The sequence below is a fragment of the Gopherus flavomarginatus genome, chromosome 7 (assembly GCF_025201925.1).
Source record: "Gopherus flavomarginatus isolate rGopFla2 chromosome 7, rGopFla2.mat.asm, whole genome shotgun sequence".
Taxonomy (NCBI): domain Eukaryota; kingdom Metazoa; phylum Chordata; order Testudines; family Testudinidae; genus Gopherus; species Gopherus flavomarginatus.
In genome coordinates, this window is record NC_066623.1 from 39,010,479 (window position 1) to 39,028,669 (window position 18,191).

The window sequence follows — 18,191 nt, forward strand, 5'->3', positions numbered from 1 at the left end:
TACAAACAGGTCAGACAAACACCTTCCAGGGATAGTCTGGGTTTCCTTGGTCCCATCTCAGCGCAGGGGACTGGACTTCATGACTGCTTGAGGTTCCTGCCAATCCTACATTTCTATGATTCTGTGATGGCAGCCACCAGCACCTTCAAGCACAACAGCTCCACCCACCCCACCCCCAGCTTGTATCCTTGGCCCCAGTGCTCATCCCCCACACCTGCTCCTTCCCAGTGTGTTATCCTTCCTGCACAGCTAACCTTGTCCCAGGGAATCAGCCTCACTCTTGCCATCTGCTCCTACGTTCTCTGTGTTCTCAGCTGCTCGAGCCCCAACTGTGACCCCCATCCTGCTCCTTCTTGCTGCAGCTTTCTCCTGTCAGACCTCCTGCCCCGAGAGAACCCACTTCCTGCCTGGCCTGGCTCCTGCAGTTCTTGTGAGTATCTCTTGGCTTTTGGTACATGTTACCCTGAATTCACCACATACCCACTCTATAAACAGAGATCATTTAATGGCTGCTGTGACCAGCTTGGGATACAATGGGTTATGATGTAAGTGCCGGCTGAGGCCTCTTGCCTGCCTGACAGAACTGTCTAATGCAGCCGTCACTCCCAATCCTGCCTAGTAAAAGACCCCAACAAGGCATAGGGTTTAGAAAGCCATAATTTTGTGACTCCAGTGTTGCTGTGGTTGTGTTATTTTCACATCCAGCAGACCCAGCTCTGTGTGTAACATACTGCACACTCAAACAACACCATCAGCCTAGGTGCAGATATGGGCATTTCCAACTCATGCATTGCATGCCTCACAGATGCACATATGCACACGCACACAGAGGCTCTTCTAAACCCAGGAAACAATGCTGACTGTGCCTGTGTCATATACACGAACTGGCACTGTCACAAACCAACTATACATCAGTCTTGCAAAATTCTGCTCACCCTGAATGGGACTGGAAATTCTCATGCTAGTTTTGCAGGGCTGATACATACACATTCAGAGACTGTGTGTGTGTTTGGTGTCTGAGTGCTTCATAGTATCTGAGTGCTTCCCAAGTATTTAAAAAACAGACATGATGACACATTTTTCTCTATCTTCCAGGTCTGTATGAGAAATAGCTTAATTAGGGAGTGTTCATGCTTGCTGCTGGGAGTGCATGGGTGTGTTTGCCTCATGTGAACAACTTATTCATGAGAAGCTAAGTAGAAGAAATGAGTTTTGCATTCATTTTGAGTGTAATGTGGCCTATGGTCATTCTTCTCACTTGTGGGGTGAATTTCAGGTCCAACTCCTGTGAAAGTTCTGTCCTGTCACTCACACGTCTCTCTTAGACTCCCCAATACTCACAGATCTGCTGGCTGACACTTGTATTGTTTGGCTGGAATGCAGCTGTAGTGAGAGGGTGGGGAGGTTTCTTAGGTAGTGAGAGCACATTCATGGAGGGCTTTGACCATGACAGCAGAAATCCTGAGCTGGACTCTGTATTCCATAGGGAGCCAGTGCACAGAGTGGAGTGCTGGGGAGATATACTACTGGCAGCCTGTGCTGCTGTGTTCTATACTAGTTGGAGCCATTTCAGAGTGTGAGGCTTCATTCCTAGGTAGAATGAGCTGCAGTAATCAAGTCTGGAGATCATGAATTCATGGGTTATCATGGCCAGTTGTGTACCTGATAGGATGAGGCACATTCTTCTGGTCCGTTGCAGATGGGAATGGGAACTTTTGCCATTGTGCTATTTGGTACTAATAGCATTAAGTCCCAAAGGATCCCAAGGGGAAAAAAATCACACAACAACGAATAGGCAGATGGCTTTGATAGTGGGGAATGTTTGAAAGGAGGCCAGGTGTGAAGCTGGCGGACCAGGTGCCAAAGCCCAAGGTCTCACTGAACACTTACAAATGCATGGCTGGAAGCCATGCCAATTCCCTTCTGTATTAGTATAGCTCAAAGGGATTGTTAAATGTATGAGACTGTATTTGGTGTTTAAACATCATGAAAATTAATGGATGCTGCATGCATTGTTTTTCCTTATCTGTATCCCGTTATAATGCAATAGCAAACATTTGCATTGCATATATCCTGTAACTAAACAACCCATCAAATGTGAAAGAAACCTTGGGTAATGCAAATGAAGAACTTTAACAGAAAAGTGCTAATTCTTGCACATTTCAAAGATCCCCAGAGTTATTCAGGGAAGCCCTAAGAGACTTTTGGGAAACTGGCAGATAACTACATTTCTGCTACCATTTGGGAATTAGAGACTGTGGCTCACCTGCACATATATTTTATCTGTTGTAACCTCTCAATAACTCCCATTTATTCTCCCTAGCTAATGAACATTTAGTTAGTTTACTATAGAATTGGTGATCAGTGTTGTCTTTGATGAGAGATCTAGAATACAAATTGATCTGGGTCAGTGACATGTCTCTTGGGACTGGGAGTAACCCAGTTTTTGTGAGTAACCTGAGTATTTGTGATTTTGGGACCATTTATCATATAGTCCAGCTTGCCTGGGTAGCAAGATAGACTGGTGTGTCTAAAGGGACTGTCTGTGACTTCATTATAATATTACTGCAGTACTTTAGGAGTTCACATTTTTTACTGGCTTGCTGAAATCTAATTATAGAACCAGGTTGGGGTGTCTGCCCTGCTTCTGACAGTCTGCTCTGAGGTGGGTATGCATGGTCGTGACTCCAGACAGCGGGACACCAGGTCTTCCAAGTGCTTCCCTCTTTTGCCCCCTCTTGGCCAGCTCTAGACAGCTGCTGTTCTCTCAGACACTGGATGTGTAGGAGATGTGGAGTTTGGTGTCCACTGTGAGCTGCTGGCATTCACCAAGGTTGTCTCACCAGCTCTCTTGGTGGCTTCTTATATTATGTTAAATACCTTGGTGGGGAGGGCTTGGCCATGCAGGACTCCGGGAACAGGACCAGTTCCCAGGACAACCTTCTGGGTTTGGTCTGAAAGGACCCAGACCTGCTTCAGAATGTTCCCAATCCTGAGTGCAGCCTTGGCAGATGGGACAAGAGTGTTTGATGACCAACAGTATCACAAACTGCTGAGAGTTCAGCTGGGTGAGTCTGTGGCTGGAGTTCCCTTGTCTAGGGGCAGTGAGAGTCATCTCAGTATTGGACTTTGGCTTAAGGCCTGGCTGAGAGGGAACCAGGATTCGCACCGCTAAGAAGTTGTTTTTTATTAGGCTAGACACCAGGCAGTAGTTTGTGAAATCTCTGCCATCAAAAGAGCACATTAGTGCTGTCATAATCCTGCGCGCGCGCGCACACACACACACACACACACACACACACACACACACACACACACACACACACATGGGCGTGCACACATGCACTGACACAGACACAATCTGGTGCTATTTGCTGCCATACATATACCTGCTAGTGCAGATAAACTCATGTGTCTCCTCAACCCCCTCCCCACCCAGCTGCAGGTACTGCCACCCTCTTGCTAACTAGTATTTGCAGCACTGTCCTTTCAAAATGTCTCCTGCTTTCTAGATGGAGAAGTGCTGCTGTGGAAGGACAGCAGCTGTAGACATGGAGGCGATCGCTATTGTTTCCGTGATGTTACAGCGCGGACCTGCCTCCCCCACCCCACAGATGTGTGCAGCTTGCAAATCCAGGCTCTCTCTTGTATGCTCCTGCCAGCTGCTGTTGGCTTTGTCCTGGGGGAGCTCCCTGACTCCCCACCCCCTGAACTTCAGTGATTTTCTGAGTGTCCGGGAACAGGCAGCTGTCCCCTGGGACAGACAGCAGAAGGCTGCTCAGAGGGACAGAAGCAGCCCGGAGCCCTTGGTTTGTTCCTTCCCGAGAAGGAGAAGGATGCTCCAGGCTGTAGCCAGCGGCAGGGATGCTGGGTTGCTAGGAGACAGGTGAAGAGAGAGGACCGATGTGCAGAGGCGGGAAGCTCAGGTACCTGCTGCCCTCCGGCAAACGCTGCCCAGGAATGGCAGGAGGGACAGTGGCGGCTGCGACCGGGCTGCTGAGGCGGCCTGGAGCCCAAAAGCAGCCGGCTGCAGGATGGGGATTCCCGGACAGGCCCGGGGCGGGGAGCTGCGGCGGATGCTGAAGCCCAAGCAGAGCCCCGCCAGGCTGCGGGAGGCTCCGGGGCAGGCAGACGATGCTGGAGCTGCCGGCTCCCTTTGCCGGCGCTAACCCCGCTCCCCGGGGCTAACCGTCCCCTCTGAGCCCCGCCGCTGTAAGTACCTGCCGCGGCCAGCGCTGGGAGCGCCCGGGCGGCTGCTGCAGGGCTGCGGGGGAGCGAGGCACAGCGAGCGCTGCTCTCCCAGCTGCAGAGCCCGAGCGCCGAACCGGTGCCCTTGGGGCCCCGCAGCTGCGGCCGGGGAGGGCAGCCGGAGTGGGGGGTGGGGGACGAACCCGCCAAGAAAGCCGCAGCAGGGCCCCAAGGGAGAGACACACCTGGGAGGGCTGAGCGCGGGGCTGCTCGAGCCCGAGGGACGGATCCTGCGGCTGCTCGGAGGGGGGATGGAGCGAGGCGTACAGGGCTCGCGGTGTCCTTGGGAAACCGGCAGCAGCGCAGGGAGCGAGGACATGCAGAGAGAGGCGGACAGGTAAACAAAACAAGAGGCAGGAGCTCCCCGGGGTTCCTCTTGCTCCTGCCCTTGTGTCTGACCCTTCCCAGAGCAGCCGGGAGAGGCGCTCCGTGTTCAGGAGACCGTGAGGTACTGGAGGTGAGGGAGGTTCTAGACTGCGACTTCCACCCCTGGCCAGTTACTGTCGCTGCTGAACCCTGGGAAATGCCAAGCTGCTTCTCAGGAGGGGACTCTGCACTGATGATGGCACCAGGCAGGAGAACTGCAAACCAAGTGGGAAAAAGGAAAGGCTGTCCCATGCCAGTACCTGTGCAGCGAGCCAGTATGGCATGGCAGAGGGCAGTGTGCCAATAGCAGTACGGTGAGGCAGTATGGAATGGCAGAGGGCAGTGCGATGGCAGCAGTAAGGTGAGGCGGTATGGAATGGCAGAGGGCAGTGCGATGGTAGCAGTAAGGTGAGGCGGTATGGAATGCCAGAGGGCAGTGTGCTGGTAGCAGTACGGTGAGGCGGTATGGAATGGCAGAGGGCAGTGCGATGGTAGCAGTAAGGCGAGGAGGTATGGAATGGCAGAGGGCAGTGCGATGGTAGCAGTAAGGTGAGGCGGTATGGAATGGCAGAGGGCAGTGTGCTGGTAGCAGTACGGTGAGGCGGTATGGAATGGCAGAGGGCAGTGCGATGGTAGCAGTAAGGCGAGGAGGTATGGAATGGCAGAGGGCAGTGCGATGGTAGCAGTAAGGTGAGGCGGTATGGAATGGCAGAGGGCAGTGTGCTGGTAGCAGTACGGTGAGGCGGTATGGAATGGCAGAGGGAAGTGCGATGGTAGCAGTAAGGTGAGGCGGTATGGAATGGCAGAGGGCAGTGCGATGGTAGCAGTAAGGTGAGGCGGTATGGAATGGCAGAGGGCAGTGCGATGGTAGCAGTAAGGTGAGGCGGTATGGAATGGCAGAGGGCAGTGTGCTGGTAGCAGTACGGTGAGGCGGTATGGAATGGCAGAGGGCAGTGCGATGGTAGCAGTAAGGTGAGGCGGTATGGAATGGCAGAGGGCAGTGCGATGGTAGCAGTAAGGTGAGGCGGTATGGAATGGCAGAGGGCAGTGCGATGGTAGCAGTAAGGTGAGGCGGTATGGAATGCCAGAGGGCAGTGTGCTGGTAGCAGTACGGTGAGGCGGTATGGAATGGCAGAGGGCAGTGTGCTGGTAGCAGTAAGGCGAGGAGGTATGGAATGGCAGAGGGCAGTGTAATGGTAGCAGTAAGGTGAGGCGGTATGGAATGCCAGAGGGCAGTGTGCTGGTAGCAGTACAGTGAGGCGGTATGGAATGGCAGAGGGCAGTGCGATGGTAGCAGTAAGGTGAGGAGGTATGGAATGGCAGAGGGCAGTGCGATGGTAGCAGTAAGGTGAGGCGGTATGGAATGGCAGAGGGCAGTGCGATGGTAGCAGTAAGGTGAGGCGGTATGGAATGGCAGAGGGCAGTGCGATGGTAGCTTTAAGGCGAGGAGGTATGGAATGGCAGAGGGCAGTGTGCCAGAAGCGGTATGGCAAGTCAGTATGGAATGGCAGAGGGCAGTGTGATGGTAGCAGTAAGGCGAGGAGGTATGGAATGGCAGAGGGCAGTGTACCAGAAGCGGTATGGCCAGACAGTATGGAATGGTAGAGGGCAGTGTGCCGGTAGCAGTACGGTGAGGTGTCATGGAATGACAGAGGGCAGTGTTCCAGTAAGGGTATGGCGATATGGTGTGGAATGGCAGAGGGCAGTGCAGGTAGCGGTATAACAAGGTGGTATGGCATGGCAGAGGACAGTGTGCCAGAAGCTGTACGGTGAGGTCATATGGAATGGCATAGGGGAGTGCCAGTTGTGGTACAGTGAGGCAGTATGGGATGGGTGAGGGCAAGGTGGCAGTATGGCACGTTGGTAAGGAATGGCAGAGGGCAGTGTGCTGGTAGTGATACAGCATGTTGGTATGGCACAGCAGAGGGCAGTGTGCCAGTAGCAGCACAGTGAGGTGGTATGCACTGACAGAGGGCAGTCCTGGTGGTTGTACGGTGAGGTGGTATGGAATGGTGGAGGGCAGTGCTGGTGGCTGTATGGTGTGGCGTTATGGAATGACAGATGGCAGTGCCAATGGCTGTATGGCAAGGTGGTATGGCATGGCAGAGGGCTGTGTGCCAGTAGCGATAAGGCATGTCAGTATGGAATGGCAGAGGGCAGTTTACCAGTTTCGGTATGGCTAGACGGTATGGCATGGCAGAGGGGACTATGCTGGTAGTGGTACGGCGAGGTGGTTTGGAACGGCAGAGGACAGTTTGCCCATAGCTGTATGGCTAGGCGGTATGGCATGGTAGATGGCAGTGTGCCAATAGCGGTATGGCTAGGTGGTATGGAATGGCAGAGGCAGTGTGCCGGGTGCAGTATAGGGAGGCAGTACTGCATTGGCAAGGGCAGTATGCTGGTAGTGGTACTGTGAGGTGGCATGGCATGGCAGAGGGCAGCGTGGCAGGGCAGAGGGGAGTGTGTCAGTAGCAGTATAGCAATGTGGTATGGCACAGCAGAAGGCAGTGTGCCGGTAGCAGTATGGCTATGAGGTATGGCATGGCAGAGAGCAGTGTGTCAGTAGCGGTATGGCTAGGCAGTATGGCATGGCAGAGGGCAGTGTGTCAGTAGTGGTACAGCTAGGTGGTAAGGGATGGCAGAGTGCAGTGTGCTGGTAGTGGTAAGGTGATGCACTATGGAATGGAAGAGGGTGGTTTGCCAGTTGTGATATAGCTAGGTGGTATGGAATGGCAGAGGGCAGTGTGCTGGTAGTGGTATGGAGAGGAGGTACCACATTGGTGAGGGTAGGGTGGTGGTGTGGCGAGTTGTTATGGAATGGCAGAGGGTAGTTTGCCCGTTGCGATACAGAGACATGGCACCTAAATGCAGAGGGCATTGTGCTGCTAGAGGTATGGTGAGGTGATGTGGAATGGTGGAGAGCAGTGCCAGTTGTGGTACGCTGAAGTGATGTGGCATGGCAGAGGTCAGTGTGCCAGTAGTGGTAGGGCAAGGTGGTATAGAATGGCAGGGGACAGTTTGCCCATAGCTGTATGGCTAAGTGGAATGGCATGGCAGATGGCAGTATGCCAGCAGCAGTATGGTGAGGCAGAATGGAATGGTAGAGGGGTGTATGCAGGTAGCGGTATGGTGAGGCAGTATGGAACGGAAGAGGGTGTGGTATGGTGAGGTGGTATGGCATGACAGAGGGCAGTATTCCAGTAGTGTAATGGGAAGGTGGTATGGATTGGCAGATGGCAGTGTTCCAGTAATGATATGGCAAGGCAGTATGGCATGGCAGAGGGTAGTGCCAGTAGCGGCATGGTGAGGCAGTATGGAATGGCAGAGGGCAGTACTGGTGTCTGTACAGTGGGGCATTATGGAATGGCAGAAGGCAGTGTGCTGGTAGTAGTACGGTGAGGTGCTATGGAATGACAGAGGGCAGTGTTCTGGTAGCATTATTGGAAGGTGGTATGGATTAGCAGAGGGCAGTGTTCCAGTAACGGTATGGCGAGGCGGTGTGGTGTGGCAGAGGGTAGTGCCGGTCGCGGTGTGGCGAGGTGGTATGGCACGGCAGAGGGCAGTGTTCCAGTAGTGGTACGGGAAGGCAGTATGGATCAGCAGAGGGCAGTGTTCCTGTAACAGTAACGGTGAGGAGGTGTGGCATGGCAGAGGGTAGTGCTGGTAGTGGTATGGTGAGGAGGTATGGCACGGAAGAGGGGAGTGTGCTTGTAGTGGTACAGGAGGGCGGTATTGCATGGCAGAGGGTAGTGTGCTGGTAGGGGTATGGCAAGGCGGAATTGAATGGTAGAAGGGAGTGTGATGGTAGCAACACGGAGAGGTGGTATGGCGTGGCAGGGAGCAGTATGCCTGTAGTGGTACTGCAAGACAGTATGGAATGGCACAGGGAGTGTCTCAGTAGCGGTACAGCATGGCAGTATGGCACAGTAGAGGGCAGTGTGTCACCAGCAGTATGGCAAGGCTGTATGGCATGGCAGTGGGCAGTGTGTTGGTAGCGGTACTGTGAGGCAATATGGAATGGCAGAGGGCAGTTTGCCTGTAGCTGTATGGCTAGGCAGTATGGCAGTGTGCCGGTAGCGGTACGGTGAGGGAGACTGGAATGGCAGAGGGGAGTGTGCCTGTAACGGTATGGCGAGGCACTATGGAGTGGCAGAGGGCAGTGTGTCGGTAGCAGTACAGGAAGGTGGTATGGCATGGCTAAGGGCAGTGTGCCAGTAGAGGTATGCTGAGATAGAATGGCAGAGGGAGTATGCCGGTAGTGGTACGGCGGAGCGGTATGGCATGGCAGAGGGGAGTATGCCGAAGAGTGAATGTCAGGGCTCCGAGTCATCTTCCCTGCTTTCTTCTAGATCCCTATGTCGGAGCAGAACAGCACCAGTGATGGGGATGCGGATCCCCATCACAGCATGTCTATGCTCTTGCTACTTGTGCTGGTCTTCTTCACCATGGGACTTGTGGGGTTCCTGATCTGCCATGTCCTGAAGAAAAAAGGCTATCGCTGCCGGACCTTTCGTGATGAGCTAGACCTGGAGCACAAGGAGGTGCTGACGGAGCTGCAGTCCAGTGAGTAATGGGGCAGCAGGGTAGGGGAGGGGCCTTCAGCTGGACCCGTTCTGCATGTCTTAGCAGCCCCAGCTTACTGACAGACTGGCGTGCTGAACCTGGGGAGCCTATGGACGCCACTGGTGGGATAAGCTATACAGCAAGTGTGAGGGGGTCATAGTGCATAAATGGCAGTATAGTAAATGGCAAGCAGCATGTGCACTGTACATGTCACATGAGTGGGAGGGGCCAGGGGAGCAGAATCAGCAGCCAATATCAGGGTGGAAGATAAAAGGCCTTCATTTTAACATGTCACCAGTAGAGTAAGTTCAGCCCTGGTGTAACTGAGTATGAGTCCTACTGATTTAATCGCGCCTGCTTTCGCTAAGGGCTGAATGTGTAATTTACATTCCTTTTCCACTCACACTGACTGCCAGATCGGTGGCAGGTCCACCTAACGTTCACAGCAGCCTTGTAGCTTACACCAGCATTATGTCACCACTGAATTTGGCCCTGAGAGTAGAACTCTCTTTGATTGTGTCTGGCTCAGATTTGCAGCACTGACACACCTGAGGGATTAACAGGGCCAAGATCACGAGGGAACGAAAAGCAAGGGTGCATTGCCTATGGGCCCGTCTCTGTTTGACCATTCCAACCCTGCCACAGGAAAAGGAGAGCCACACACCTCGACTGCCTTAGCTGAGAGAGATCTCTCGGCATATCTGAGGCCACCAGCACTGGTAACAAATGAGTGCCTGCATCTAGAGCAGGGGTTGGCAACCTTTCAGAAGTGGTGTGCCGAGTCTTCATTTATTCACTCTAAGGTTTTGCATGCCAGTAATATATTTTAATGTTTTTAGAAGGTCTCTTTCTATACATCTATAATATATAACTAAACGATTGCTGTATGTAAAGTTAATAAGATTTTTAAAATGTTTAAGAAGCTTCATTTAAAATTAAATTAAAATGCAGAGCCCCCTGGGCCAGTGGCCAGGACCCAGGCAATGTGAGTGCCTCTGAAAATCAGCTCATGTGCCGCCTTCAGCACGCATGCCAGAGGTTGCCTACCCCTGATCTAGAGCCTGCTGGGCGCTGGGTCAGGATGACAGCACAAGGTTCCTTTCATAATATAATCCCACACATGCTTTGTAAAGGCAGAGCTGCTGCAGAGTGTGTTGCTCTGTAGCAGTGTTAATATCACAGATGGTTCTTAATGGAAGCTGGAAACTCAGTTAAGGTTCCAACACCTCGTTTCTGACTCACTTCCCCATCTAGTTTTTAATCTACAAGCAGGAGACCCTCACCAGCTGTGACACAAAATGCCAGTCTGTGTTGTTGGGTGTGTTCTTCAGCTGTATGTTTCTATAGCCTACATGTACCCTTCAGCCTAGATCATGAGTAGGGGCATTTCTACTGTGGTTCAGGAGGCTGTCAAAGCGGTCTATCTGTGAAATCTGGACCCCAGGCTGGAAAGGGTCCCCAGATCTGGCAGTGCAGACCTGAAGGCTGCTAGAGAGCCCATCCCTACTGCCATGTACCAAGCAGGACTCAGAATGAGTGGGCAGAAGAGCACGCGAGGGAGCTACAAGGTGGCTTGCCATCCCCCAGGTGACTTGGTGTGAGAGCTGAGTGAAGGGGATTTAGGGCAGAATCAGGTGCTGCCAAGCAGACAGGAGGACCACCAGCTTTTTTGGAGCCCTAGGCAGTGGAAGGTGCCACCCCTGAAATGCTGCTCCTGACAGAAATGGCAGAAGGTCCCGCCTCTGAAATACCACTGACAACCGGGGCAGCAGAAGATCTGGCTGCTGCGGTCGCCGTCCCAAATATTAGCACCCTAAGTGATCGCCTAGGTTGCCTAATGGGTTGCACTGGCCCTGCAAGCAGAGCCCTACAGACAGCAGCTCCTGTCTCCAGCCATGGGGAAAGGAGTAGAAGTAAAACCCCTGCTTGGTATATGAAGTGCTCTGGATATGCTCCTGTGTATGTAGAGTGGGTGAGGTAAAGTTGGATTTCTGTCTGGAATGTGAAAGATGGTGTCTCCCATCCCTACGAGCAGGGTGATCAGGTCAGGTGTAATAGGGCTGCTAGTACATTTCTGGGGCGTGTAGTCTGCTCTCTAGCCCCAAGTGGGACAACAGCTGAGGGAGGGCATGGTCTCCAGATCGCAGGTGTGGGTTAAATGCAAGATGATGCAGTCTCTGGCTGGGAGCAGGAGGGTGGGTTGGAGGGTGACTGATGAACCTCTGGCCTGTCTGGGGGGAGCAGGTGCAGAGGGAGGGTAGGCATGGCATTGGGAGAAGGTCCATGCTGCCAGTGGGGACGGATGAGGGGGCAGCATTAAGTGGCTCTGGTTTGGAGGTGGAGGAGAGGATAGTGTTAAGGTTAGTTTGGAAGTATGGAAGTTTCACTGAAAATCTTCTGTATTAATTGTGTTTAGTCAGGCACTGAGCCATTCTGTTAGTGCTGTTCTAAGGGGGGATGTATTATCAGGCAGAGCTGAGCCTTAGCCAGGATTGTTTGGTAATTTCCTTAGCTTTTAATGAAGCCGAAAAAATGTGTTTTTCATGCTTCTTTCATAACTCAGACTGGCTGAGCAGCTCTTGCATAACTGCAGTGAGTCCTGCATTTCAGCAGTGGGTTTGGAAGAGCTGCAGGCTCGAACTGCACACAGCATCTCTGGCTGGCAGTGTTTACACCTTCCATGGAGCACATGTGGCTCTCCTCACCATCAAACCCCCTCCCCCAGTTGCACTGGTGGATCTTCCAGGAAGCCCCAGACCCGGGTTTAAGTAGCTTGGCTTAATGGAAACATATCTGGGCTTCCCTGAAGTCATGAGCTTTGTACGCTCAGCCACTAGAGGGCTCAATCCAAAGCCCATTGAAATCAGTGGGAGTCTCTCCTTTGCTGGATTGGGCCCAGAGATTGCAGCCGTGAGGAATGCTTCATTTCAGGCCTCCCCAAAGTTACAAGCTCTGCTGGCATAGTACTCAGGGGTTCTGCACTTCATGGTGCCGCTCAGCTTTTAAATAACTAGAAAAGTTTTCACAAGGCTTAGAATCCAGGGCCCCTATGGGAACCGCTGAGGAGGCTCCTCCTTGACATTTTGCTCTGCTCATTGAAAGCAGAACACATGAGGCTCTGAGAGTGGACAGGCAAACCTGGCACCTCTAAATGAGCATGGCCTTGGGGAATGCATCCCAGGAGATGTTTGTGATTTCTGATGACAAACTGCTTGGGGCATTCGTTCAAACCAGGTCTTAAATCAAAATAAATCATATGGTGTATGGAAAACTGAATTAAAATTACAGAGCTAGGATTTTAAATGTTCTGGGGTTTCCCAGTCCTGCTGGCAGCCGAGCGGGTTCTGAGGGCCATGAGTGAGCAACAGTCAATTCAGCAGCCAGTCAGCTACAGTCATGCAGTGGGAGCTGTGCAGCTGGTTTAGGGAGCAGCCTGCTTTGTCTCTGGTTTTTGGAGTTCTGGTGTGCTGTTGTTCTGAATTTTAAGTAATAAAGAAGGGTTAGATTGCAACCACCCAGCAGGTAGGTAGGTAGGTAGGGTGTGTGTATGTGTGTGTGGGAACATAACACCCCTTCCTTGCTCTTGGTGGGGAAGATGGGGCAGGCTGGGCCTAAGGGCAAAGCATCTCACACCATGTTTCCCTTGACTTCAGGAAGCAGAAGTCCAGCTTCCTGTGCTGGGCTTCAGTGGTGCCCTGCAGCTGCCTGCCTGGTCCCCAGCACACTGCAAAGCCAGGAGCGTGATTGACAGTGAAGTGTGCATGTCGCAGGGGGACTAGGTTCTGGGATTGTATCTGAAGTTGTTTCTCTTGGACTCTGTGACATTCCTGCCTTTTGCACTCCAGTGGGGGCAGGAGCCACTGCCACGGGGAGCTACTGTTCCCCATAGGATGAAATTAGAGATGAGTATTCCACCTCCATCTGCTTCCTTGGCCATAGGCATGAAGGCCCAGATCCTCAAAGATATTTAGGCTGGGGTTGGGGGGGAAAGAGAGGGCTTAAGTACTTTTGAGGATTTGAGCTGAAGCTCTTACCACCACATATCTTCTAAGAGGGGGATGTGAAGATTCTCTCCCCTGCTCCCTCCCCATCGCAGAGGAGAACAAAGTACCAGAGCAGAGGAGGAGAAGGACCTTGGAGTATTGGTTGATCACAGGATGACTATGAGCCGCCAATGTGATATGGCCATTAAAAAAGCTATTGCAGTTTTAGGATGCATCAGGCAAGGTATTTCCAGCAAAGATAAGGAGGTGTTAGTACCGTTATATAAGGCACTGGTGAGACCTCATCTGGAATACTGTGTGCAGTTCTGGTCTCCCATGTTTAAGAAGAATGAATTCAAACTGGAACAGGTTCAGAGACAGGCTACTAGGATGATTCGAGGAATGGAAAACCTGTCTTATGAAAGGAGACTCAAAGAGCTTGCCTTGTTTAGCCTAACCAAAAGAAGGTTGAGGGAGGATATGATTGCTCTTTATAAATATATCAGAGGGGTTAATATTAGGGAGGGTGAGGAATTATTTAAGCTTAGTACCAATGTGAACTCAAGAACAAATGGATATAAACTGGACACTAGGAAGTTTAGACTTGAAATTAGACAAAGGTTTCTAACCATTAGAGGAGTGAAGTTCTGGAACAGCCTTCCAAGGGGAGTAGTGGAGGCAAAAGACATATCTGGCTTTAAGACAAAGCTTGATAAGTTTATAGAGGGGATGGTATGATGGGATAGCCTAATTTTGGCAATTAATTTGGCAATTGATCTTTGATTATCAGCAGGTAAGTATGCCCAGTGGTCTGTGATGGAATGTTAGATGGGTTGGGATCTGAGTTACTACAGAGAATTCTTTCCTGAGTGCTGGCTGGTGAGTCTTGCCCACATGCTCAGGGTTTAACGAATCACCATATTTGGGGTCTGGAAGGAAATTTCCTCCAGGGCAGATTGGCAAAGGCCCTGGAATTTTTCACCTTCCTCCACAGTATGGGGCACGGGTCACTTGCTGGAGGATTCTCTGCAGCTTGAGGTCTTCAAACCACAATTTGAGGACTTCAATAACTCAGACATAGGTTAGGGGTTTGTTATAGAAGTGGATGGGTGAGATTCTGTGGCCTGCATTGTGCAGGAGGTCAGACTAGATGATCATAATGGTCCCTTCTGACCTTAAAGTCTATGAGTCTATGAACATCTAGTTCCTGCTACTGCTAGGGGGAAGGGCCGCTACTGCTACTGCTAGGGGACCTGGGGTCTTCGGCAGTGGGGGCCTTCTGCCGTTGAATTGCCGCCGAAGATCCGGCACTTTGGCGGCAGGTCCCAGGGTGGTAGAATCCCCCACCGTGGGTCTTCGGGGCACTTCGGCGGTGGGGCCCGGGGCAGAAGGACTCCCTGCCGCTGAATTGCTGCCAAAGACAAAGAGCGGAAGAAGCTCTGGGAGCCCATGCCCCTTGAGTTTTCTGGGGTCCCCAGAGCGAGTGAAGGACCCCGCTCCAGGGGCCCCAAAAACTCTCGTGGGGGCCCTTGCAGGGCCCGGGGCCTGGGGAAAATTGCCCCACTTGCCCCCCCCTCTGGGTGGCCCTGCTAGGGGATTCCTGTAGCATTGAGGCTGGAAGGTGGAAGAGAAGGCCCAGACACTTGGGGTGTCAGCCCCAGGGCACTGTGGCAGGGGAGCTCTGCTTTCAGGGCTCTCAATATGTAGCTGAGGAGCACTGGCCTTTACTCTGCTGTACTTCAGAGCTGGGGCTGGCTGTGGATGGCCTCCTCACCAGGCGACTGCCTGAATCCCTTCACCTGCTGCCACTTTCTCTCCTTCCAGACGAAGAGGAGGAGCTGAATGAGGACACAGTGGAGAAGATAGTGAGATGTATCATTCAGAATGAAGGTGGGTGTTTCCTGGCTTGAGCTCGGGGGGCTTTCCCAAGCACCTGGCTCCCTCATGCATTTTCTGTTTCTTCTCTTTGCCAGCAAATGTGGAGGCCCTGAAGGAGATGCTGGGGGATGGTGAAGGGGATGTGCCAGTGCCCATGCTCAGGTGAGGCGTGCATCCACCATTCTGTGACTCTTGTAAGGTGTGCAGGAGTCGACTGAGTGCGGCATAGAAGCTTTTTCTGCTCTAGCAGCCCCTGCTGGCAGCCACTCCAGTGCTGTGGTGATCTGCCTCTTCTCACGCCTTGGCCCTCCGGCCAGGTTATGAGTAGCCCCACCCTCCTGTGTAGCAGGAAGTCCCACACCACAGAAGTCCAATGCCCTTACATCAGGTCTTTCATTCCAATTCTGGGCCCCATGCTCCTTACGTCCTCTTATCTGAGGTCTCTCAAAAGTCCTTATTCTCTTATGTCATGGGGCTTCACCCACCTTCCCTAGTGACTGGCAGGGAACCCAGGCCTGCTCTGTACGCTGGGTTCCAGTCCAGGGACCTATAACCAGCAGCCCAGATCTGCTCCATCAACCTCTCTATGTTCACCTTTCTTTCAGGGCCAGGACTTACAAGGCCCTCCCCTGGAATCCACCAATAAATCCCAAACGAAAACCAACCTCTGCCCTCTACGAGCTTCACCTTTCATCCTTCTCCTTCCCTTGCACTGCTCCTCCACTAAACACCTCCCAGGGCTCTCTCCCCCAGACCCTGCCCTTTTACCAGGATTCACTGCCACAGCCTGCTCCACCCTGCTGGCTGCTCCATGTCTCTCCTGGCCTCTTGTGAGACTTCTCCACTAAGGACAGGATCCCTGGGCCAGTTCTCCCCCAGGCTTCCTTCTGGTCCATGCCAGTCTCTGGTCTCTCTACTGCCCAGAGAGGGACTACAGAGTTTCTCTCTGAAGCCCCTTTCTGCCCCAGACTTCGTCTCTTTAAGCTTAGCAGCCGGCTCCTCCCACTGAGAATCATCCTTAACTGAGCCTGGTGTTCCCTCCTGGTGTAACCTGATGAGCCAATTGGCCTTTCCAGCTCCAGTTAACTCTTTCCGAGCTCATCACACAAAGATTCTAGGGATCAGCAGTGCCATGGGAGGCACTCCATTCTGAGGCCCTCTGAGTTCGCTCCAGCTCCTTGGCTAGTCCCACTCAGACTCAGTGCCTGACTGGAAAATATCTTGCCACTGATGAGGATGAGGAGAGCTTGAGGCCTTATGGCTTAGCCATGGAGGAGCCAGATCCTCCAGTATATGGGGGCCTCATTTCTTTGACTCCACGTGGATGCTGCCTTGCCAGCAGGCTGGCGCATGCCTTCCCTGCCTCTGTCCTGTTACCCTTATGCTGTGAGATAAAGGGGCATTTCCTCAAGAGCAACTGCCTCTCAGAGTACAATGACCTCAAGCCAGGCTGAAGTGAGGGGTGGAGTCCTCCATGTGAAAGGAACTGACTGTCTCTTTCTTTACTCTTACTGCAGCCTTTGTCCACATCGTAACAGCCAGGATGGGGGCCTGCCACATCACCACACGGTGCACCTGGGCTCCACGCAGGCACCATGCATTCACTGCAGCAAGAGGAAGAGGCCCCCACTGCACCGCCAAGGCAGATCCAAGGATGGCAAAGGCAAGATGCACCCTAGAGAGACCACGGTCTTCTCCGTGGGCAGGTACTTGGCGAGACTGACCACCACATGTCTGTCTGCACTGGTGCTGTAGCCAGGTTGGCCCTAGGTTCTGAAAGAGACAAGGAGGGTGAGGTAATATGTTTTATTGGACCAACTTCTGTAGGTGGAAGGTATGTAGCTCGAAAACTTGTTCCTTCAACCAATAGAAGCTGATCCAACAAAAGATGTTCCCTCCTGCACTGTGTCTCTACCACATTTCTGTCAGCCTTAGCAGTTACTGTTTGTGATGCTCTCCTCAGGGAGCCCAGAACCATAAGCATCTGTGTTACTTCTCTGCCTTAGCAAGGGAGAGCTTTGCTGGTGCTTAAACTGTGTGTCAGCCCCCCGCCATGCCAGCCTGCCTTACCACCGGCTCCTTGCGACTCCGCTAGTTGAAGCCTTGCCTTGCAGTATCAGTCAGCGAACCCCAGCTCCTGAGTTCCCCAGTGACATCCCAAGCAGCGACCAGTCCCTCTCACTGGACACTCACAGAAATGATAAGCTTCACTGCCTCCAAAGAGACAGTACACCCCACTAGCCTGTTAGCCCAGCCGCGGACACCCACTTCATCTTAGTCCACAGCACGGAGGCAGTTTATAGTAAAACTAAGAATAAGTTTATTAATAAAGAGCAGAGATTTAAGTGATACTAAGCAAGAAAAAGACAGGTCTGGTTACAAACAAAAAACAGTCTTTCTAGTGACTGCAGCTTAACTTTAGCAAGCTTTAATCTTTTCCTAAGCAGGTTTCTCATTTCCATCAAACTGTCAGCATCGCCTGGCTCTAAGGCAGGAGGCTCCACCGTTCACAGGATCAGAGGAGTCTGACCCCTTTGTTCTCTAAGTCAGCGTTTCTCAAACTGGTACTCCAGGGGGTCCGCGGGCCCCGCTAATCAACTTCTCCCTCTCAGTGCCCCCTGCAGACCGGAAAACAGCTATTCTGTGGCGTGTAGGAGGCGCTGGGAGGGAGGTGGAGGAGTGGGGATGGGATGCACTCGAGGGAGGGGTGCGATCAGGGAAGGGGGAGAAAGAGGCGGGGAAGAGGAGGGGCAGGGAAGGAGCGGGGGCAGGAAGAGACAGGGTGCGGTCTTGGGGAAAGGGGTGGAGTGAAGGCAGGACCTGGGGCTGAGTGGGGGGATCTGAGGGTTCTCAAAAAACTTTAAATCAAAATGGGGGTCCTTGGGTTGCTAAAGTTTGAGAACCGCTGCTCTAAGTGATGGGTAACTAATGGCTTCTCTCCACTGCTTTTTATCGTCCAAAACCTTTGCAATATATTCCTTCCAAGTGCACAGCCCAGACAGAGTGCTTCTCCCCAGCTGGCATGCAGACGCCATGCTGTCCTCCTCATCCCCTGCCCAATTTGCTTTTCTGATTGGCTCAATCACTTTGTTTCTCTGAGCCATCAATGTATTTCCATTGCCCTTTGCTTGTAATCAAGTCATGCCACGCAGG

General features: G+C 52.5%; 1 protein-coding gene across 4 annotated transcripts in view; it reads left to right on the forward strand.

Moving 5' to 3' along the window:
• Positions 1-3,633: 3,633 nt before the first annotated feature.
• The window catches only part of RELL2 (RELT like 2), a 53,061-nt gene continuing 38,503 nt past the window's right edge, over positions 3,634-18,191 (forward strand). For 2 of the 4 annotated variants that reach the window (XM_050963321.1, XM_050963324.1), the window contains exons 1-5: positions 3,940-4,212; positions 8,964-9,177; positions 14,985-15,050; positions 15,134-15,200; positions 16,556-16,744. In XM_050963321.1, coding sequence (XP_050819278.1) covers positions 8,970-9,177; positions 14,985-15,050; positions 15,134-15,200; positions 16,556-16,744 — 530 coding nt within the window. In that variant the 5' untranslated portion in view covers positions 3,940-4,212; positions 8,964-8,969. The other 2 variants (XM_050963322.1, XM_050963323.1) reach the window with 2 other exon arrangements.